General features: G+C 33.9%; 3 protein-coding genes across 4 annotated transcripts; all 3 read left to right on the top strand.

Moving 5' to 3' along the window:
* Nucleotides 2,968-8,771, top strand: LOC109336620 (ubiquitin carboxyl-terminal hydrolase 2-like). 2 transcript variants are annotated; one of them, XM_019573329.1, is made up of 6 exons: nucleotides 2,968-2,985; nucleotides 5,094-5,152; nucleotides 5,989-6,035; nucleotides 7,373-7,419; nucleotides 7,542-7,644; nucleotides 7,725-8,771. In XM_019573329.1, exons 2-6 carry the CDS (start codon nucleotides 5,122-5,124, stop codon nucleotides 8,499-8,501), a joined length of 1,005 nt encoding a protein of 334 aa, XP_019428874.1. In that variant the 5' UTR covers nucleotides 2,968-2,985; nucleotides 5,094-5,121; the 3' UTR covers nucleotides 8,502-8,771. The 2 variants fall into 2 exon arrangements, with proteins under 2 accessions (XP_019428874.1, XP_019428873.1); XM_019573328.1 differs by lacking the exon at nucleotides 2,968-2,985 and adding an exon at nucleotides 4,800-4,930 and having other exon boundaries at nucleotides 5,096-5,152.
* On the top strand, nucleotides 3,025-3,534 carry LOC109336621 (adenylate kinase isoenzyme 6 homolog). Its single transcript, XM_019573330.1, has one exon. It carries the CDS (start codon nucleotides 3,025-3,027, stop codon nucleotides 3,526-3,528), a length of 504 nt encoding a protein of 167 aa, XP_019428875.1. The 3' UTR covers nucleotides 3,529-3,534.
* Nucleotides 10,478-22,110, top strand: LOC109336507 (probable inactive serine/threonine-protein kinase scy1). The gene is made up of 21 exons (XM_019573148.1): nucleotides 10,478-10,770; nucleotides 11,008-11,106; nucleotides 11,204-11,355; nucleotides 11,591-11,663; nucleotides 11,750-11,872; nucleotides 12,173-12,281; nucleotides 12,990-13,069; nucleotides 13,211-13,292; nucleotides 13,633-13,772; nucleotides 13,864-13,974; nucleotides 14,106-14,222; nucleotides 14,332-14,421; nucleotides 16,435-16,488; nucleotides 16,755-16,829; nucleotides 17,114-17,189; nucleotides 17,277-17,376; nucleotides 18,175-18,244; nucleotides 19,010-19,083; nucleotides 19,784-19,890; nucleotides 20,645-20,938; nucleotides 21,522-22,110. Exons 1-21 carry the CDS (start codon nucleotides 10,645-10,647, stop codon nucleotides 21,794-21,796), a joined length of 2,427 nt encoding a protein of 808 aa, XP_019428693.1. The 5' UTR covers nucleotides 10,478-10,644; the 3' UTR covers nucleotides 21,797-22,110.

Here is a 22,378-nt window from a genome sequence, read left to right as displayed (position 1 = left end):
GACATTTAAAATATGCAGACTATATGTTATAAACAATAGGAAAACAGGTTGATAGATACTACCATATTAGTTAACACACTAGTATATAAAAAAAATGATATTATGTGTAATATCATTAATTCTCAAGAATTATTGAGGTAATTTAGTCTAAAAATTATAATAGTGAGAAATTAATAATTTATTATTGGTGTATCCTTCAATAATTAATATGATTAGGACTAACATACCAAATTTAATTGATTCGTAACTCACTAGGTAGTGAGTTCAAAATCTTTTGAAGATATAATTGATGCTCAATAGAGTTGTAAAAAATGCCTAAAACCTGATGAGCCATGTAATCCAACTCACATAAACTTATAAGACTAACTTTACGGCTCATACAATGCAAGTTTTTTAATATAAAAAAAGTATTTTTATTTATTTAAATGTACGTTTTAAGAAACTATATTTTTATGTCTGTCAATCACGTGACACCTTTTAGTCCAAACTAAGTTATAATTAGATGTAGTTCACATATCTTTGTCCATGTTGATATTCTAAACCAATTAAAAAAATTCATTCAATTAAAATAAAAAATAAAAAAATAAAATTTTAATATTATTTTATACAGTTGGATTGATTATGGATAATGAATGGTAAGATTCTAGAGGTATTCCTCTGTCATCTCATCAAAATGAAATGGATCCCTTCTGTTACAGTGATGTCTACTTCTTTGTTTGGTTGTGACAACATTACAGAGTGAATGAAGGTAGATATAAGGAAAAAGAATCAACAACAGTCATACTCAGCAAAGAAACACATTACACAGATGTGACAGAATTTAAAAACAAGCTAAGCTGATGTGAAGATTTAGGAACGACATGCACTTTCATAATTATAGGTTAGCAAAAAACACCAAGAGGTTGAACTACATGGTTTGAGTTTTGCACACAAAGCAAATAAACTGAAAACTCAACTATTTTCCAGAATCTTATACCACATGATGGGTCTGGTTTCGTTTTCCTCATTTGTAACTGAGACTTCTTTATTTTTTGCAAATTGGTGTATGGATCTGAAACTTTATATTACTTTAGCCTCTAAATAGATCATTAGTTGATCGTTTCTTTTGTATTGAGTGGATATTTCTTATGTTCAGTTTAATACAAATTTTCTTTATTGAAATTTTTTTTACATGTTATCCTAGGATTACCAATGTCATGCAAAAAAATGTTTGATATGTCAAGTAAGCCACTCCACTATGACTGCTATGAAACTAGTGTATATATATCCAATCTTTCTCTAACTAATAGTAATAGTGAAAAGTGTTTTTTTTGTATGTTATGGATAGGAGACTTAGTTTTCTAGAATATTCTTAATTCTATTAGACCATAGCACATGCTAACTTCCTACAAGTAGGGTTGTAGGGTGTTACAGGAAATGCTTTTGGTTCATATCTACACAATCCAAAATTTAATTTTTAATCAATTGCAACAAGGCTTGTACTTCAATATGAGGAAGGGTTAAATTTGTCTTCACCTTGAGTGATCCTCCATCAAGAGGGCTTCTTGGGGAGTTTGAGACACTATTCTACATAAGATATTCCTAGTGGCAAAAATCTTACTAACCATTAGCATCATATGCTTCCATGAGGTAATCCAGCATGGAAACATTAGTCCTTTGTAACCTTCATACCTAACTACCATTACGAACAAATATTTATTTATCATATTTCATATGTTGTCTTGGACCAGTAATGATAAAACAAAAACACATATTTTTTGTTCCTATCTTTCCCTCTACCCTAACATTATTTGTGCCTATATAGTCGTTTGTGTCTTCTAAAAGCAAAGGCTATTCAAATGGGTAATATTGCAAAAATTGCAAAAGCTATTGATAATTTCATGAGGATTGTAAGGATGACTACAATTTCATAAGTTTCAACTATCAAACAGCTTGTCTAGACTCAACTAATTCAGTTGGAACATTAACAGAAGACAAAAGTTAAAAAAATAATGGAGCAAAAATATGCATCCTTTAAAAACACACAAAGCAATGAATTTCAAACAAAGCAATGAATTTCACTCTTTAAATTATTTAAAGTTTATCAAATATGAGCTATGTATACAGGAAAGTTATGGCCATTTAACCACAAAAATATATATTGATCACCCTGACAGTTCAGAAGAACCCAAAACAGTGTGAACAAAATGCACAAAATTGATAAAGAAAATTTCATATTACTAAACTATACTTGGTAACTGACAACCCAAAATATATACAAATAAATTAAGAGCAGTCAACTAGGTAATAATAGAACTTTACAACCATGCTTTTGAATCTCTTTGGTGAAACTAGATTAGAGTAAGATCAATTCACATTCAAACTCATAAAAATAGATTAATAACAAAAAATATTCAAAAAAATATCCAAAAATTGCTTGGAGATGATGTGTATAAAGTAGTTATCATTAATCTTTTATGGATACCAAAATATGCTTGAATAGGGTTGCTTCCAGTAATATTTTTTAAAAACAAAATAATCCAAGATTTGAACTAGAAGTTAGAAGTTAGAACCTTATGTGTAAGTCACTCAATCTCATTCTATTTATTATAAAAATAATTATTAAATAAAGATTTAGCTCTCCCATTTGCATATGTTGATCATTTAAATTATTTCAATTAACTTATTGAGACCAATAAATGCATCATTCTTAAAAAAAAGTCTCTAATGAAACATGTTTTTTTGCTAAATCTAATCAATATGAGTAATTTTTTTATCAAATAAGTAAATTTGTACCATTTTATTTCCAAATCACGTGGCTTAATGTAATATTTTCTTTTGGGCTTAACCCAATATTTTTCTGGGCACCTTAATGCATTTTTGGTACATAGGCTTAACCCAATATGGAAATAAAAACCCTTGAAAAGTGCAGGGAGAAGCAAGAAGGGAGAAGAGAGCAAGAAGGAAAGTGAAATTGTGATAAGAACCACACCGAAGACAGAGAAATGTACTCTTTCACATCCTTCATTTCTCAATACTTCACTGATGGTGGAAGGAAGTAGCAAGAGGAAGAGGCCAAATATTCTTGTGACTGGGACACCAGGTACAGGAAAGACAACCATGTCCACTGCTCTTGCAGAATCCACACAATTCCGCCATATTAACGTTGGAGATTTGGTCAAAGATAAGAACTTACATGATGGTTGGGATGCTGAGCTTGATTGTTTTATTCTTAATATTATTGAAGAGGGTGGGAACATTGTGGATCATCATGGCTGTGATTTCTTTCCTGAGCGATGGTTTGATTGTGTAGTTGTACTTCAAACTGATAACACTGTGTTGTATGACCGTTTGAGCAATAGAGGTTACAATGAAACAAAGCTTTCAAACAATGTAGAATGTGAAATCTTTCAAGTTATTCTTGAGGAGGCTAAAGAAAGCTATGCAGAGGATAGAGTTGTTGCATTGAAGAGTGATACTATTCAAGACATGAGTAGAAATATCACAACTATGACAGATTGGGTCAGAAATTGGCATTCTGCCTCTTAGTCATATTTGTGTAGCCGTATCTTTAAGTTTTGTTGAATTTTCTCTAACAAATTTAGGTTTGACATTTGATATACCGGTTATTAAATCGGTTAAAATATTGATATGGTGGTGGTTTACTAATTAAACTACGTATCGACGAAATTAGATGTAATATATTAACATTAATATTGAAAAGTCAATAAAAAATTAATATTTTTTATTTTTATTGAAAAATTAATTTTAAAGAAAATTTGGCTAGTATGACTGATACGGTTCAATTAAAAACAATCTGGTATGATTAGTTTTGACAGATATAATTAGTGTACTGTACCGGTATTAAAACTAATTCACCAGTTGAACTAGCTGGTATGAAACGGTTTTAACAATACTGCTTTTACCTGGTTAGACATTTATATAATATTAATGTATGATGTTTTTTATAGTGGAAAAAATTGTTAGGACTTAACCACATGAGAATAGTTCAATCCAAGAGATTAGTCTATCAGATGAGATCGTCTTATAACTTAAATATTATATTGAGTTTGTTTTCTACACAATATGGGAATCTTAACATTGCTGCCCCTTTAAGGTTGATGTTTATTGATTAATCCAATTATAACTTTTTCTCTTTAATTTTTATATTACTCGGTTAACAATATTCAATCATATACTTTAATCTAATTATAGGTAGCCTTTTTCGTTACATAACTCTTAATGAAAGAGATTAATTATTAGAACTAAAACATGAGGAAAGTCCAATTTAAAGTATTAGTCTATCATATGAGAGCTTCATGACTTTAAGTATCAGATTCACTTTTCTATTTTATCAATATGAGACTCCTAATATAATAGATTTGAACTAGAAACTAGAATCTCATGTTCAAGTGACTCAATTTCATTCTATTTATTATAAAAATAATTATTAAATAAAGATTTTGCTAACCCATTTGCATAGATTAATCAGTTTAAATTATTTCAATTAACTTATCAAAATCAATAAATTCGTTATTCTTACAAAAAGAGTCTCTAATCAAACATGTTCTTTTGCTAAATCTAATCAATATGAGCAATTTTTTATATTTTTTATCAAATAAGGAAATTTTTATTCCCTAAACACGTGGCTTAATGTAATATTTTCGTTTGGGCTTAACCCAATATTTTTCTGGGTACATCAATGCTTTTTTGGTACATAGGCTTAACCCAATATGGTTATAAAAAACAGAGCAGAGTTAATAGCATAACAATATTTGCATATTATTTTAAAACAGTTTTTGACTGGTGTCATAATGTAAGAAAATGAATTTATTTTAGTACAAAATAAAGCAAATAAAAACCCTTGAAAAGTTCAGTGCGGAGCAAGAAGGGAAAAGAGAGAAGAAGGAAAGTGGAATTGTGATAAGAACCACACCGAAGACAGAGAAAGGTACTCTTTCACATCCTTCGTTTCTCAATACTTAACTGATTCATTCACAGAGAACGTTTCTTTCTGTTATTATTATTATTATTTGATGAAACCTCGTTATGGTGGAAAGAAGAGTATGAAATTGAAGATGAAATATGATTTATCTGTGAATTTTATCATATGTAGGTTGCTTTCTACAATATTCATTAATCATGTCTTGGTGCACCATTGAGTCCGATCCAGGTATGTTTTTCAACTTCAAATTCGAGTTCACTCAATGTTTTTTTTTTGTTTCTCATATGAATATAAGATTTCGAGGTTAATGTAATAGTGTTAATTTTTTTACATTGTGATGCATCATTCACGATTAGTGTTCCACAATTAGTGTGAGACTGTGAGGTTTATTGTTTTTACCGCAAGAGTTGGTAATTGTTAACCCATGAATGCTGGATAAAAGGGAATGGAATTTAATGGAACTGAGTGGGAGTGGTTTTGTTTAGATCATTTCGTGTGGAACCAAAATGCCTTATTTTTTTACTCCCACACCAAACATAGAATTGAACCTAATAAAATGCACCAAACATGTTATGGTCCATTTCATTCTAACACATATATCAAATGTCACCTAATGATGATGGTCCTCAAAGTATTTTGTTTATTCTCTACCCTCTGTTATATACATTTTTTATTTGCTGCAAGTGTTTGCGTTGGATGATTGGACACGCTAGACAAGATAAAATTAGGAGTGAATGCATTGAGAGAAAGTTGGGTTAACTCCTATTGTAGAAAAGATGATAAAATCATTGCTTAGGTGGTTTGGGCATGTCTGAAGGAGACCTTTAGAAGCCACATTACCTAGATTAGATCAAGTGGAGGTTAGTCCAATTTATAGAGGCAGAGGAAGAGCAAGAAAAATCATAGGTGAAACAACTAGGAAAATTTAGAGATCAATGTTTTGTTAGTAGACATGACTCATGGTATAACATTATGGCGTTGTTCGATCTATGAAGCTGACCATACCTAGTGGGAATAGTAAGACTTGGTTGTTGTTGAAATGTTTGCTCTTTCCTTTTCCCCAGGTGTATTTACAGAACTTATTCAGCAAATGCAAGTCAAAGGCGTACAGGTAATTTTGTTTGTTCCAGTTAATATATGTAGTTTTTTCCTATTGAAATTACACACAATTTGTCATAGTTTAGGAATTAGGACCCTTTACTAATTACTACCTTTGAGGATGTTGATTTTTTCCCTCAGGACCATTTGCATCCTTTGAAGATGTTGATTTTTTTTCCTTTAGGACCCTTTGCTTCCTCTTTATCCTCCTTTACTATCCTTGACATGCTCAATGTGAGCTTTTGGCATGAACATTACACAGATAATAAAGTGGCAAATATTGCTGTTTTTTATAATTAACAAAATATTAGTAGATTAGAATGTAGTAGTTACAGGAAGAGGATAAGACACCTCAAGAAAACAAAAAGAGATACTTAAAAATAATCAACAAGGCAATGCAACAAAGTATGCCGACCCCACTGCATGTCTACCAAAGAAGCACCACTGAAAAGCCCATGTGCAGAGCATCAAAGAGAAGCAAAAAATGTCACCCTATCCCAATCAAAATCAATATATGATGAAAAACAGTCATTGGAAGTTATACTGTTACTTTCCAACCAATTCCACCAAAGGATGGCTAAAATATTGCACTGCCAGAGTTTTGGCATCTTTTCGTGTGCCAAAACCTGTAAATTTTAGCCACGGTAATATTTGATAAGTATGTGAGCGAATTTTTTGACCAAAGGAAACTTTAATAGAGAGAAAAGAGGGAAAGTACAACCAGAGGGATAAAATATCTTCCGAAACTGAAAAGTTAATTTCCCACAAGGAAAAACATGACTTAAGGGTTAAGGTTGCCCGGTCTCTTTGAATTCACCAAAGAATTACATGAACTGCACACTGTATAAGGGTTTTAACATCTTTGTTATAATAAACCATCAGAAGCCCCTCCGGAGTAAACGGACAATCTGTGTGCTCACCAAGAATGCTAAAGGATCATTCCATGGTACATGAACATAAAATAACAAGGAAAAGGGTGTGGCTCAGTATAATAGCAAGAAAAAGTGATGAAGTAAAAGAGACCGTACTGCCTTAAATTGAATTGAGAGGCTCAAGAAGATGAAATATATTCATTAGATGAATTTTCTCATTGCAATGCTATATAGGTAGAAGGTTTCCTCTTTTCAGATAAGAAAATGAGATATAAAATGGAAAACAAAAAATTGAACGAGGAAGGGAAAAGGCCCTTCAAGATTCTTCAGGGCTATGCAAAATGATTACTTTATGTAGATTCTATTTAGAATGTGAATTTGTACCACACACTGAAGCTATTTAATTTTAATTTCCTATTCTTTTATTTGCTTAGATTCTCTAAGTATAATACTCTGATGCCTTGTTATGTCTTGGCAGGTTGAGGAACTATACTCATTGGACCTAGACTCTCTCAACAGCCTTAGGTCAGTGTACTTTGTAAACTAGTCTTGAACTTGTAATGACATTCATTGGTTATGATAATTAATTTTGAGCATTTTGCCTTCTCTTTCCTTTTTCTTCATGGTGACTCCATCCTCAATCACAGGCCTGTATATGGGTTGATTTTTCTTTTCAAATGGCGACCAGGAGAAAATGATGACCGTGCTGTAATCAAAGATCCAAACCCTAACTTGTTCTTTGCTAGCCAGGTTAGTTCTTTTTTTAAACCAATGTCACAGTTTTGTTTTGCCATTTTACAGTTTTACTGATCTTATTGGTCTTTTTGTAGGTGATTAATAATGCTTGTGCAACCCAGGCGATCTTGTCTATTCTTTTGAATTCTCCAGATGTTGACATTGGTCCAGAGTTGACAAAATTGAAAGAATTTACGAAGAACTTTCCTCCTGAACTCAAAGGTCTAGCTATCAATAATAGTGAAGCCATACGAACAGCCCACAACAGCTTTGCAAGGCCAGAACCTTTTGTCCCTGAAGAGCAAAAGGTTGCTAGCAAAGATGATGATGTTTACCATTTTATAAGCTATCTGCCTGTTGATGGTGTATTATATGAGCTTGATGGATTAAAGGAAGGTCCTATCAGCCTTGGGCAGTGCACTGGTGAGCAAGGTGATGTGGAATGGCTGAAGTTGGTGCAACCTGTGATCCAGGAACGCATTGAGAGGTATTCACAAAGCGAGATACGATTTAATCTCCTGGCAATCATCAAAAACAGGAAAGAGATATATACTGCAGAGCTCAAGGAGCTTCAAAAGAAGAGGGAAAGGATTCTGCATCAGCTGAATCCACAGAAGTCAGAGGGACTGGAGGATAATACCAATGTTGAGGCATTGAACAATTCTCTCTCTGAAGTCAATGCTGGGATTGAAGCTGCCACTGAGAAGATCTTAATGGAGGAAGAAAAATTCAAAAATTGGAAAACAGAAAATATTCGGAGGAAACACAATTACATTCCCTTTTTGTTTAACTTTCTTAAGATTCTCGCTGAGAAGAAGCAGTTGAAGCCCCTCATTGAGAAGGCCAAGCAGAAAACAAGCAACCCTAGCTGAAGAATATGACTAGTTTATACACAACTTTTTGTGTAGAATTGCCTCATGATATTTATGGGTATGCCCTCATGTATTATTCTGCACTTGCTAACTTTTGTTAATTTGTTATTGTTTTAGCAGTGTCTGCTGAGTGCACAAGCTTCTTCTGAACCAAGGTTACTCTTGCCTATTTAGTGAAGATTCTTGAGTTCTCTTTAGTCTTTACCATTGAATCATTGGCATGGATTTAACATTAAACTTTGCTTTTGTTAAGAGATAAGTTCAAGCCTTTAAGTAAGCTTCAAGGGCCAAGATAGGCTAGGACTGTTATTTTTCTTTTGGTACTACTAAGGGTATCTCTATCCTATGGGTAAGGAACTAATTCTTTCGGAGTGTGTAGTTGCCCCTTCCAATAAGTATTGCTCCCAGGTGAAAGGGTTGGAAATGACACAATTGAAGTGCCAACCATATTGTGCTACTCTTGATTCAGATAATTTTAGCACTAGTGATGTTAAGCACTCATGTGTTGTGTACACCTATATAACCAAACTGATTAGGAACCCTTCAAATTATAGGGAGAGTACACCTATATTACCACCTGAAAATATGAAATAAGAATTTTTTAATGTTTGTTCTTTTCAATATAAGACTCCAAACCAATACCTTAAGCAATCTTAGGGTGGTAATAGTTTTATGTTTTGAAAATTTTAAAAAACAAAACAAAATTTTCAAATTTATAATTTCAATTTGACTTTTAAGCTTCTAGTTTTAAAAGTTGTTGTCTATCTTATAATTTGTGAAGCCCAATATCATCATCAACAACACCTTCAATGATTGCCCACCCATTCTCCACTCATTGTTCACCAATATGGGTTCGTTCATCTCCATGCATCAACCATCATCACCACCCTAGGCGAAACCGCTACAATAAATCACTTTCATTTGAGCTCCATAATCGATGCTACCAGAGTAGATTTGTTTTTGTGAATTTGTACTTTTATTTATCAATGGAGGCACAATGATTGTCGTTGTTGTTGGGATAGTTGTGTTGGTGGTAATCATAGTTGTAGTAGGGAAGGTTAAATATAATTGGTGGTAGGGGGAGACTGAAAACAGTTGACAATAGCTCCCTTTACAAGAAGGTGAGTACAATATTTCAAATTATTCCGAAGGCTATTTGCTCATCTTTTTAGATAAGGAACTAAACCTTATTATGGTTTGTGGTTGCCCCTCATAAAAAGTGTCGATCTTGAGAATTGAATCTGTAATCTTGGAGATCAAGTGTGATTTTATACTACTAGATTAACGTCTCGTTGATAAATGATATCTTTTGATAACACAAATTCCTATTTCTTAATGATAGCCCACGATTAAGCTAATTACCTGAATCTAGTGAAACCATTTCATAGAGTTCATTAATATTCTTTTTTTATAAAGCAAATCAACTTTGATTCTTGAATAATCAATATCACTTTTGTTTCTATCATAACAAAAGATTCCATTTTTATATGGAAAAAAGACATGTATCAACAATTATGATTCTTTATGTTTTTGAAATGTAAGGTAAAAATACATTAAAAATGAATCAAAATTATCTTAACACATTTTTATGGAAAGCTACTTATTTTAAAAAATATTATTTGAAAATAACAAATTGAAAACTCACTGCCATCTAAAAAAGGTCTCTACTTTATTAAAAAAAATCTAATCCCACAAGAAATAAAGTGACTATCTTAACATGAGAGTAAAAATAGAGAAAAATGGATTTTAAAAATCCCAAAAAAAGATATAGCTAGGAAAGAAATATGAGAAGTGTTTGTTATCTGTGAATAATATCACCTGATACATTTATACATTTATGATACATATCTTATTTAATCATTTTTTGATATAAACATTTTTAAATTTAAAGAAAATAATACACTCGTACTTTTAGTCACTGCGCCCGGAAGGATGAGATAAGAATTAAGAAATATGAAAGTGTTTGTTTTTTCTTTTGATTCCACAATTGGGTAAGATAGAAGTAAAAAAAAACAAAGGTAACACAAAAGTGAAGAAGGTGTGTGTGGTTTTCCCTCGTAATCCATTTCATATGAATTGTTTCGAACAAGAGTGATTCAGATCGAAGATTAATCTCTTCACAATCACAGATTCAAACAACAAAATGTTCAAATTTCTTAAAGAAGTTGTTGGTGGATCTGGTTCTGGACTCAAAGATCTCCCTTACAATATCGCTGAACCTTACCCTTCTGCTTGGGGTTCTTGGCTTCATTGCCGTGGCACCTCCAAGGTAACCAATTATCATCATCATTATCATTATTATCCCTAATTCTTAACTATTTAGTATATATAAGCTGTTTTTATATCATGTAACATTGCAATAATCAATTATTCTAAGCACTTATGATGGTTTATTGATTTCAATCTTAGTTTAGAGGTTACTGCATGTTTTCTATTAATACTTGCTAGGATAGTCTTAATTTTGCAATGATTTGGTTTAATTTGATTTGATACATTATGATTTCAGGATGATGGTTCTGCGGTTTCAATATTTTCTCTATCAGGGAGCAGTGCTCAGGATGGACATTTAGTTGCCGGTCGTAATGGTGTCAAACGTCTCCGGACTGTATGTTATCAATCTAATATTGTGTGGTGTGTTATGGATGAATCAAATTGGACTGTGGGGTTTCAGTTTTGTGTGGCATGCTGGTGTTTATTTTCAGGTTCGGCATCCGAATATTTTGTCGTTTCTTCACAGTGCAGAGATCGAAACTTATGATGCTGGTACTCCCAAGGTTACCATTTATATTGTAACCGAGCCTGTAATGCCTCTGTCGGAAAAGATTAAGGAGTTAGGTCTTAAAGGTGCACAAAGGTATGGATTAGTGCCAATTGAGTTTCATTTCCTGATTCATATATTTCAGTTGCTGAGCATTCTTTGTGATTTCACTCGTAAATTTGTGTGCCAGCTTTTGATTTATCTAATAATCTAAGTGTTATGCCAAAATTTATCTGTGAATGAGAGAGCACATACTTTGTTTTTACTGTCAAGTATCAGCTGGTTTGTGATTTAGTATTAAAAATTACTTTATTATTTATTGTTGTTGTAGGGATGAATATTATGCTTGGGGCCTGCATCAAATAGCTAAAGCCGTGAGCTTCTTAAATAATGATTGTAAACTAGTGAGTATCTATGACTCAAATATTGTGTTTTGGGGGGCTCATCTGTTACCTTTTCAGTCTTTCTTTACAAATTTTGTCTGTTGCAGGTTCATGGTAATGTTTGCTTGGATAGTGTTGTTGTCACACAAACTTTGGACTGGAAACTCCATGCACTTGACGTTCTATCGGAGTTTGATGGGAGTAATGATGCTGCCTCTGGGCAAATGCTGGTAATTTTATGTTTGGTTGCAGTACCTTGATTTCTTATTAGCTTTAGCATTTCACTTTGAATTTTTATTTTTCCTTTTTCTCTAAGTTTATATATTAGCAACTAATCCTTGCGATGCTTTGTAACATTTATGTCATAATTGTCTGACATTATGGATGCTTCCTTACGAAGGTTTGTTTTCAGCCATCTTGCGAGGATTTTCATCAAGCCTTTTTTCAAATAAAAATTAAGGGATTAAAGGAATAGTGAAACAGTGAAACTTAATATATATTCCTCACATGTTTTCATGTTTTCCTTCCAGCAATTTGCATGGCTCGTTGGAACACAATACAAACCAGTGGAGTTGGCAAAATCTGACTGGGCTGCAATTAAGAAGTCTCCTCCATGGTCACTTGATTCTTGGGGCATGGGTATGTTATTTCTGTTTGTTTTAATTATAATGCATCATAATAGCAAGTTGGAATATAACGTGGATGGGAACAAAGAAACATTCTGGTATTGTTGCAATATATTTGCTTGCTGATGTTGACATTTCAGTTTTTTCGTTTTGTCTAGCCTAGTTAATATGGGTATATAACATGGCCACAACTTATATTCGGCAACTTATTCTCATTTAAAACAAGCTGCTTCCCTCAAAGGAAAAAATAAGTTTAACTTTTAGTTTGTGAAATTGCACTAATTTTCTCACCATTAGAGATTTAAAACCAATCTTCAACTTTCACCTAACAGCTTAAGCTTTTCGACAAATTAGTTCTTAACTTAAACACAAAGTATCATAGCCTCTATGACTAGGTGGTCAGGAGTTCAATCCTTGCTTACCTCATTCTTCTAAATAATGTTGAATTTCAACACCAGGTAGAAATTGCTTGTGCATTGTCCATTGTTTGATCCCAAAAGGCTCTTACATGAGGGGTTATGTGAAAGATATAAAAACCAGTCCTGAACCTTCTTTAAGAGTTTGAGCTTGCTACCTTTGTCTGAGTTAGTAAATTTACTTTAAATTATGTGAACTTCCACAGATGTTGAAGATTCACAGATTATTTTCTGTCCTCTCTTTTTTCATTTTTTATTTTCCATGTAGACGTATCTAAGTCATTAAAAAAATTCTAATGTTATAGGTTGTCTAATCTATGAGCTATTCTCTGGTACGAAGTTGGCCAAAACAGAGGAGTTGCGCAACACTGTCTCCATTCCCAAGGTTTGCCTCCTTAGGAATTTAATCTGTTATTATTTATTACTGCATATATAGATTAGCGGAGTTTTTAGTGTCAGTTACTTTTATATCTCATTCTAATGAAGTATTCATATTTCACCGTTGTATGTCTTTTTTCCCTCACAGTCTCTGCTTCCAGATTACCAGCGGCTACTGAGTTCCATGCCTTCTCGTAGATTAAACACATCAAAGCTTATAGAAAATAGTGGTTAGTGCCTTGATATATTTATAGTTATCATTTACAGAAAAATTGTTCAACCTGGCATTGTTTTGTGTTGCTGCAATATTTAAACGGATCTGAAATGTACTGTTTTAACTCTTACCTCCTGTTGAGATTGTACACAAGAGAAAAATGACAGCTTTTTTGAAAAGAGGAGGAAGAGAGATAATCATATGTGGACAAGCGAAAAGAAAATCCACTTCAGCTATCTATAGTTCATTCTAAATGTTTGCTATGTTTTGACTGTTATCATTTTTGGTACTCCTAATATATTTTATGTAATCCTTTCCCTGCATTTTGTTTGATTTTGTCACTAATGGATGTGCAGAGTATTTTCAAAATAAGTTGGTAGATACAATACATTTCATGGAAATTCTCAGTCTGAAAGATAGTGTTGAAAAAGACACCTTCTTCCGCAAGCTTCCAAATTTAGCGGAACAGCTTCCTCGTCCTATTGTCTTAAAGAAGGTATGACTCTTTGGAAGTTGTAATTTTGAACTTTTGATATGATCAATGTTTTATCTCAATTGATTATGTTGCTCACTTTTTGTTTTCACAGTTACTTCCTTTATTAGCTTCTTCCCTTGAATTTGGTTCAGCTGCTGCCCCTGCTTTGACTGCATTGCTGAAAATGGGTTCATGGCTTTCAGTTGATGAATTTCGTGCCAAGGTAAATAATAATTTCAGTACCTCCATGATGAGATTTTTCTTCTTTCTTTCATAGAGTGCTCCATTATCACTCTCCTCTCACTGATCAGGACTCATCTCATGCTTTTATTGGATTTCTATATTAATTTATAGGTGCTTCCAACAATTGTGAAACTCTTTGCCTCCAATGACCGATCTATTCGAGTTGGCCTTCTTCAACATATTGATCAATACGGAGAGTCATTATCAGCACAGATGGTCGACGAGCAGGTATGTAGCCAGGATAAGATTCAGTTTCTTTGCTTCCCTTCTTTTATCCTTTTTTACAATAGCCAAAGATCCATATTAACAACGTGAATACTTGTTGACACATGATTAGATTTACCCTCATGTTGCTACCGGGTTCTCTGATACATCTGCTTTTTTGAGGGAACTGACTCTTAAGTCCATGCTAACTCTTTCTCCAAAGGTAGGTCTATTTTATATTTATGTTAACAAACTTGTCTTCCGCTTGGTTTTATGCTAGAAATGAGATATGCTATTGCTTTAATGAGAGTGTTTGAAATATGAAAGTTATTATGACAGTTATATTGCTAGTACTGGTCTTTTGTTGTCTGCATAGTATGTATTGGTTATTGTGACATTTTTTGTGAGGTATAATGATGGGTACATTTTTACTTATGTCAATTTAAGGTGGAATTAATATTAATGCTGTTAGTAATTTGGGTTTGAACTGTGGTTAGATAAAACATGATATGACATGCCTTTATCTCATTGATCTTATTGGATTGTTGGAGGGGTGGGATGGTCTTCGTTAATTGGAGGTCTAGGTTTTGTCAGCTATTGGGAAGTAGCATTGCAGGAGCGTTATTGCTCTTTCGGAGGTAATCTTCATGTCTTGTCAACTCGGGACCTGATTGATGGTTTGTAAGATTTCCAAGCAGTCATACAGTTGGAAGGGTGTTTTTTTTGCCCACTCTTTAAGTGGTCGAGTCGCTCTTATTCAGTCATGTCTGTCTAGCATCCCTTTATATTTTCTCTCCCTTTATCATATGCCAGTGGCTGTCACACGGAAGGTAGAGAAACTATGTTGTATTTCCTTTGGTTGGGGGCAGATAATTCTAGTAGAGACCACCTTGTTAGTTGGGAGGTTTGCTGTAGACCAAAGCAGGGTAAGGGGGTTGGGTCTTGGTAATTGGTGTATGAGAATATGGCTTTGGGGTTTTCCTTTATAGTCTTGTTTATGGCATCGAGTTATCCATAGTAAGTATGGTTTGCATCCGTATGGGTAGGACGCAAATTCTGTGAGTGGAGCTGCTGATGATAGTCCTTGGAAATTTATTTCTCAGGGAGTACCTTCTTTCTCGGGGATTACCTTCTTTCTCCTCTCTTTTATCATTTCATCTTGGTGACTAATGTCCCTTTAGTTAAATTTTGGGGAGATGGATTGATATGGTTCTTCTTTCTACGGCCATTTCACAGTCACACCTCTTTCGCCTTCTTTACACAAAGCCCCTATTTGCTTGTTTTACTCTTTTAGGTTAGTTTTTCTTGGAACTTCCATTTTTTAGAGAGAAAAACTTGCTTCATAGAGGTTAGTGAGCTAGAGGCTCATTTGAGTTTTGCTTGAACCTGTCCATCTATCTTCGTATCCTGAATTTTTGATGAAGAACTGACACTCTGACTCTCGAATATTCGGGAGCTTTCTCTTGTAAATCTTATTCTCAATTCTTGACTCATCTGATAGAGATAGATTCATTTTGGAAAAGCCCATTTGGAATCCCAAAGCTCCCTTAAAGGTCAATGCTTTTGTTAAGGCTGTTGTTTTAATAGGATTAACACTATCGACATGCTCCAGAAGCACATACCTTTCACAGCTTTGTCTTCTAATGTGTATAATGTGTTGTTTTGCCTCATAATCAGGACCCCACTTCTTTCTGCATTTTTTGCAGTAAACTATTCACAGAATAAACTGCCTGGTTTACATTTTGGAGTGGCCTGTGTCTGCTCTATGTATTTTCATCAATTTATTCTTACAAAGTTAAGATATTTTGGCTCTGGTAAAGAAGCAAAGATCTTATGGCAGTGCCCTGTGTTCATTATTCTGTGGTGTTATAGGGCTGGAAAGGGATGCTAGAATTTGTAAAGGATCTTTTTCAACACTTACAGCAGAGTTTTTTTTGACTTCCCTTTGATATTCTGCTCATGGTTTCTTTGGTGACGTTTCTATCTTATAGCAGAATCTCCTGGTTTTAGCTGTATCTTTTTCGTTTGTATGCGAGGATGTCTTATCCTTTTACTCTATGGTCTTTTCTTCTCATCTAATAATATATATTTTTCTATATTAAAAAACAGAGCTTACTTTATCTTTATTGTTCCTTTTCTTCTTTTTCCCTCCCTAATATTCTCTTTTATTCAATGAATCTTTAATAAATGCCTTGTTTATTTATTTGAAAAAATGGTGTTTGTGTCATTATTGCAGCTGTCTCAAAGGACCATCTCAGGGTCGTTATTAAAGCATCTGTCGAAGTTACAGGTACTGCCTCAACTTTAACGTGTTGAAGGGTAGTTACTTATGTTGACTAAGGAATTGAATAATAGACAAGGCCTTCTTTTAGCTGCCCATTAGCAGTTTGACTCATTAACTCTTAAAATTTGCTGATTACCTGTGGTAATTTAAAACTTCGATTGAAATTGAGACATGTTCGGGGGTCTTATTGCCAGTTATTCTCCCCTCCTTTATTTTCTTGTCTATATTTATGGTTTGCCTTTTATGAAGTTTATATACAACTTGTTTTGTAGGTTGATGAAGAAGCAACAATACGGACGAACACTACCATCTTATTGGGAAATATTGCAACCCACTTAAATGAAGGGGTATGATTATGATCCAAATGCTACCTGCAAGTTCAAACAGTTGGTTATATTCTCTTCAATAATTGTAACATATGTTGCAACGGTAAGGTTGCTTGCCTTGTGACCTGAAGGTCATGAGTTCAAATCTTGGAAACAATCTTTTTGCTTGCGAGGGTAAGGTTGCATACATCTACCCTCCCTAGACCTCACTAAGTGGGAGACTCGTACACTGGACTGCCATTTTTTTAATTGTAGCATATGTTGCATTGGTAAATTAACTGATGTCTTCAGAACTATTTTTGCAGACAAGAAAAAGAGTGTTGATTAATGCATTTACAGTTCGTGCTTTACGCGACACTTTTCCACCTGCTAGAGGAGCAGGTATTTATTTGTCTTTTTCGTCAGTTTTGTTGTTAATAAATTCCCCAACCAGTAATTTTCTAAGCTTTTTAAAATTTGATTGTTCAGGCATTATGGCTTTATGTGCCACCAGTTCCTACTATGACATCACTGAAGTTGCGACCCGGATTCTTCCTAATGTTGTTGTACTGACAATTGATCCTGACAGGTTACACCCTGCAAATGGCTTATTATGTTTTTATATCCCTGTTGAGATTGTGTGGTTTTAGGGAAGATGGAAAAGAGAGAATGGGGGCTTTGAATATTATTCTCATGTACATTGCTGTGATACAAAAGACTAAGATAATGGGATAATATTAGTTAATATTAATTATATTAGGAAACAGAATAGGAAATATAGTGGGCTAGGAAGTAACTGTTTAAATAACTTTTTCAATTAGATGACTAATTGATCCCACAACATTTTTTAAATATATTCTAAAATATCACAAGATACAATAAAGATATCATGATATTTTCTAGATATTCTCTTTTGTTACTCAGAGCTGAGTTCTATTTTGACATCACTTTGGTGCTCTGCCCACAGTTTTTATGGGGTTTCTATGGTAGACATGAAGAGGGATTGACATGCTTTGCTGTATACCTTCATATCCTAGTTTAGCTGTTTCTTTTTGGTTTTTGTGAGGATGTCTTATCCTTTTCTTTGTACTATTCTCTTCTTATCTAATATACTTCTTTTATTAAAAAAAATTGTGGGTTCACTTATATTCTTTATTGTACTGTTATTGCTGTTTGATTCCTTTGATCTTCTTTTATTTTATTTTTAATATTGGAATTCATTATGAATGTTCTTTTGTATGGGTATTTGTATTTATATTTGTATGTGCTGCTTTGTTGTTTTGCCAGTCTTCAGATTCCGATTTAGATCATTCTTATTATTGAACCTTTGGTAATTTCTTATTTTTTTGGTAGTGATTACATATTATTATTTCCATGTTTCAAATAGTGATGTTCGGACCAAGGCATTTCAAGCTGTTGATCAATTTTTGCATATAGCAAAGCAATATTATGAAAAGGTATACTCAGAAATTCTTTTTGGCTTTTACTCTTCACACGTATTATGGTTTTTAGTTTATCCTTCACATGTCATCTCCAATGCTATTTTTACCAATAGTGTGTCCTCTATTTCTAGAAATGTCCTTGCCGCTTGCGGGGTAAAACTATGTACATCTATCTTTCCCATACCCCAGTAGGCGAGAGTCTCATGCACTAGGCCGTCTTTTTTGTGTCGCCGATTTAATCTTTTTGGATAGTTGCACTTTCTTCACGTAAGAGGTTTCCTTCTAATCAAATGTATTTTCTATAACAACAACTAAGCCTTAGTCCCATTAAATGAGATCGATTATATGGATCGAATGACACTATAATGTTATCACAAATCATGTCCATTATCAAAGCTTTGATCACTGAATATTTCCTATTCGTTTTGCCTATGGTTTTCTTTTGCCTCCACCTGCCTCTAGAAATTGGACTAACCTCCATTTGATCTACTCTCTTTAGTGAAGCTTCTAACGGTCTCCTCCACACATGCCCAAATCATATAAGGCGTGATCTTACCATCTTTCCAATAGGAGTTTCCTTAATTTTCTTTCTAATGCATTTACTCCTAATCTTATCTTGTCTAGTATGTCAATTATATAGAATTACAAAATTTGGGATTTCCATCTTATGTGGTTGGCGACTTTTCTGAGTTTCTCAGACCAGGTTCTGAGTTTAAATTGTTTTTGACGGTGCTAATGCTATGTGATGCTGATATTATGGTCTTATCTTTTCTATAATAGACGAATGCCGCAGACACTACTGGGGGTGCGGGCATGGGAATCTCATCAAATCCTGGAAATGCAAGTTTACTTGGGTAAGTCATTTCAAAATTTGCCTGAGCAGACATTTTAGTGTTACACCCGCACAAATAATATATATTTATAAGGTTAAGATGTTACACTATGTTAGATATAACACCGACATCAATAATTTAAGATGAAGATTCTTTTTTTTTTCTTTTCATTCAATTGTTTTCAATTAAAAAGGCACAGAACAATAGCTTATTCTTGATTTCATGTCTACCTTACATTTTTCTTTAATAGTGTGTTTCTTGTAATCTACTTTTAAGTACTTCATTTAGTAGCCATATATAAATGCATGATAAGTGGGGGAGGATTGCTGATGATTACAGAGGATAGTTGTGCTCAGAAGCTGCATTTATCTCTGCTTATTGGCAGTATATAGTTGCATTCTTGCAATATGATGGTATAGTACAGTACAGGATGAGAGATTGTCTATATTATGGGAGGTACATGTTAGAATTACAATATATAAATTAGTTAAATGATGTTTGCTTTTTTTTGCATGCCACTCTAGGGAAGGTGCTTAACCTATTGTAAAATATAAGCACCTGGCTATGGTTATTTATTTGTATAAACAATCTTAAGGGGCTCTCCATTACCTTAGAGTCCTTATGTTATAGTTGAGCTTCAGCCCTCTTCAACTCTACCTTGCAGCATATCAGTTTCTCCAGATTTTCCCTGTTAAGTTGGTTCTGATTTTAACTGATGCAGATGGGCTATGAGCTCTTTGACCCTGAAAGGTAAACCTTCTGATCATGCTCCAGTTGCTTCTGCAAGTTCTAGTGTACTTGCTCCGACATCTTCTAGTGCAAGCTCAGGTATGCTTCATGATGTGTCTTAGTTATTTTGCATTTGATTTGCTTATTGGTTATTCCCCTGAATGTGTTGACCCCCCTTCACAACTGAACATCATAAGTGGAGCTAGGATTCTACCCCTGGTTATTCAGATAACGTCAAATGCTTTTTTAACCCACTTCTGTCACTCATTCTCATTTCACTAGAATAGTCAACACTCCTGATGAACAATTGAGAGGTAAATACAAAATCCACAACAGGAATAACAGCTAACAGCTACATGTTAGCGTTAAGATAATGGAACCTTCCTCTTGTATAATGAAACCACAAGACGAGAAAACATTCCATTCTTGTCCGTTTTTTGACTTTCAGGCCCAGTGCACCACCTTCGTGACCTTCTGGGACAGACTTTTTCTTGTGGAACTAGAGCCTTGAGGTCATGAAAACCTATACCCTGCAAGTTCCTTTTTTAGAATGGGTTGTTTTACTTATTGTGACCCCTAAAAATTATACTGAATATACATATATTTGAGATCTTCTGTTAATTTATTAAATGAAGAAAAGTGGGAGAAAACGGGAAACTTTGAGGGGAAGACACAAGTGAAGACTTCATCCCTCATTTCTTTATCCTTTGCCCTCAAAACAAAGCTACTAATTTTGCTCCCTTTTATGATCTGGTGATGCTTCTTTTATTTGTCCTCCTTTGTTTGGGTGGCTCCCTTCCGAGTAATTTGTCAATTTATTGTGTTTATTTAATTTCTTTTTTGTGTATTCTAGCGGTAGATACTCCATCAAGCGCACCTGTCCGTGTAAGCTCCACAACAGATTTTGCTGAACACCCTGTACCTGTCCGTATAAGCTCCGCAACAGATTTTGCTGAACATCATGTCCCTACATCTCCCACATCAACGGATGGCTGGGGAGAACTAGAGAATGAAATTGACGAGGAGCATGAAAATGATAAGGATGGGTGGGATGATCTGGAACCACTTGAAGAGACAAAACCTACTCCAGCTCTTGCAAACATTCAAGCAGCTCAACAGCGGCCAGTTTCTCAACCTGTTAAACTAGGTATGAACTACTTAACTGCTAGTATTTTGGTAGGGACTTACTCATCTCCATGACTACCATTGATAATTTTCAGATGTCCGATTGAAAGTTAATTATCTATCTACTAGGGTCAAAAAATTCTTACATGTTTATGCCTATGATTAATGAATAATGTCAATATATAACCAAAAAAAAAAAGAATAATGTCAATATATAACCAAAAAAAAAGAATAATGTCAATATCCTTAAAAAGTGATTGATGTGAGTGTATGAATTCCTAGTTCAGGTTTGCACCTAATGAGTAGTAGATTGGGGTTTAATGGATTAGTGACTAAGCTCTTTGAGCTTCTGTTGTTTGCTAGGATGGTATTTAATTCAAAAATTATTATTGAAGAAAATAAAGTTATGATTTAGAGATGCTGCTGCCATTTTATATAAGTTGTGATTTGTATTTGAAAGTTGAAACCTGAAAGTTAGACAATATCCAAATACAGTAAGAATGTTCTTTATTCCATTTTGTCAATTAATTCACTTATTTATTTGCTTTTATGTGTAGTCATGTATTAATTCGAAGGCTTTTTTATTTTATTATGTATCAATTTAGCCTCAAGTTTACAACCCAAAAGTACACGAATGTCCAGCAAGAATGAAGATGATGATTTGTGGGGTGCCATAGCAGCTCCTGCTCCCAAAACAGCAAAAGCTTTAAATTTGAAACCAAATGTAACTGATGATAATGATCCCTGGGCTGCCATTGCTGCTCCTGCACCCACCACCAAGGCTAAACCCTTATCAGCTGGAAGAGGTCGGGGAGCAAAACCCGCCGCTCCAAAATTAGGTGCTCAGCGGATAAACCGGACATCATCGTCAGGGATGTAAAACAAGGAGCCCCAGAGCACATAAGGAATGAGGTATTCTTGAATCCGTATGGTGGCTGGTGATCCTGTTAAAATACACAACACCCCATCTTTTAGAGATATATGGATTACGTTATTGCCTTCCATTGGCATAATTGATTTGTAATATTATTTTGTGCCATATTTTTAAATCTTAAGAGCAGTAATTGTTGAATTGTTGCAAGGCAACTATACTGTAGAGTTTGCTATATTGGGCATGCTTACATTTTTGTTGTTGAACGATTAACATTTTAAATTCAATGTAATTAGTCTCATATTTTTTTATTATAGGCTTTCGTATTGTGTTTTTTGATTCTCAGGCTTTCATATTGTTATAGGGAAGTTTTTGGTTAAATTGTATTCTTAAACCTACTCCTTAATTCTTCAAAGAATGTATGTTTGCATGTTATATGTGCATGTGAACTGAAAGCTTTCTTGAAGGCAAGAAAAACTTTAGATAATTGAAGTTATGCAATGGAGTGAGAAAATTTCAATGTTTTGCATATGGTAAAACATACAGAATTTAGATCCTTCGTATTTTCTGTCTGATTTGGGTTTATAAAGG

Source organism: Lupinus angustifolius, chromosome LG20 (genome assembly GCF_001865875.1).
Source record: "Lupinus angustifolius cultivar Tanjil chromosome LG20, LupAngTanjil_v1.0, whole genome shotgun sequence".
In the NCBI taxonomy this organism is placed as follows: domain Eukaryota; kingdom Viridiplantae; phylum Streptophyta; class Magnoliopsida; order Fabales; family Fabaceae; genus Lupinus; species Lupinus angustifolius.
The sequence above is the reverse complement of the archived record's forward strand: the minus strand, read 5'-3'. Positions and strand labels throughout refer to the sequence as shown.

Coding starts and splice junctions, on each gene's coding strand:
- LOC109336620 (XM_019573329.1), top strand. CDS start 5,122: ATGTCTTGGTGCACCATTGAGTCCGATCCAG. Junction 5,153..5,988: donor CACCATTGAGTCCGATCCAG/GTATGTTTTTCA, acceptor CCTTTTCCCCAG/GTGTATTTACAGAACTTATT. Junction 6,036..7,372: donor TGCAAGTCAAAGGCGTACAG/GTAATTTTGTTT, acceptor ATGTCTTGGCAG/GTTGAGGAACTATACTCATT.
- LOC109336621 (XM_019573330.1), top strand. CDS start 3,025: ATGGTGGAAGGAAGTAGCAAGAGGAAGAGGCCAAATATTCTTGTGACT.
- LOC109336507 (XM_019573148.1), top strand. CDS start 10,645: ATGTTCAAATTTCTTAAAGAAGTTGTTGGTGGATCTGGTTCTGGACTC. Junction 16,830..17,113: donor CAACCCACTTAAATGAAGGG/GTATGATTATGA, acceptor CTATTTTTGCAG/ACAAGAAAAAGAGTGTTGAT. Junction 17,377..18,174: donor CTGACAATTGATCCTGACAG/GTTACACCCTGC, acceptor TGTTTCAAATAG/TGATGTTCGGACCAAGGCAT.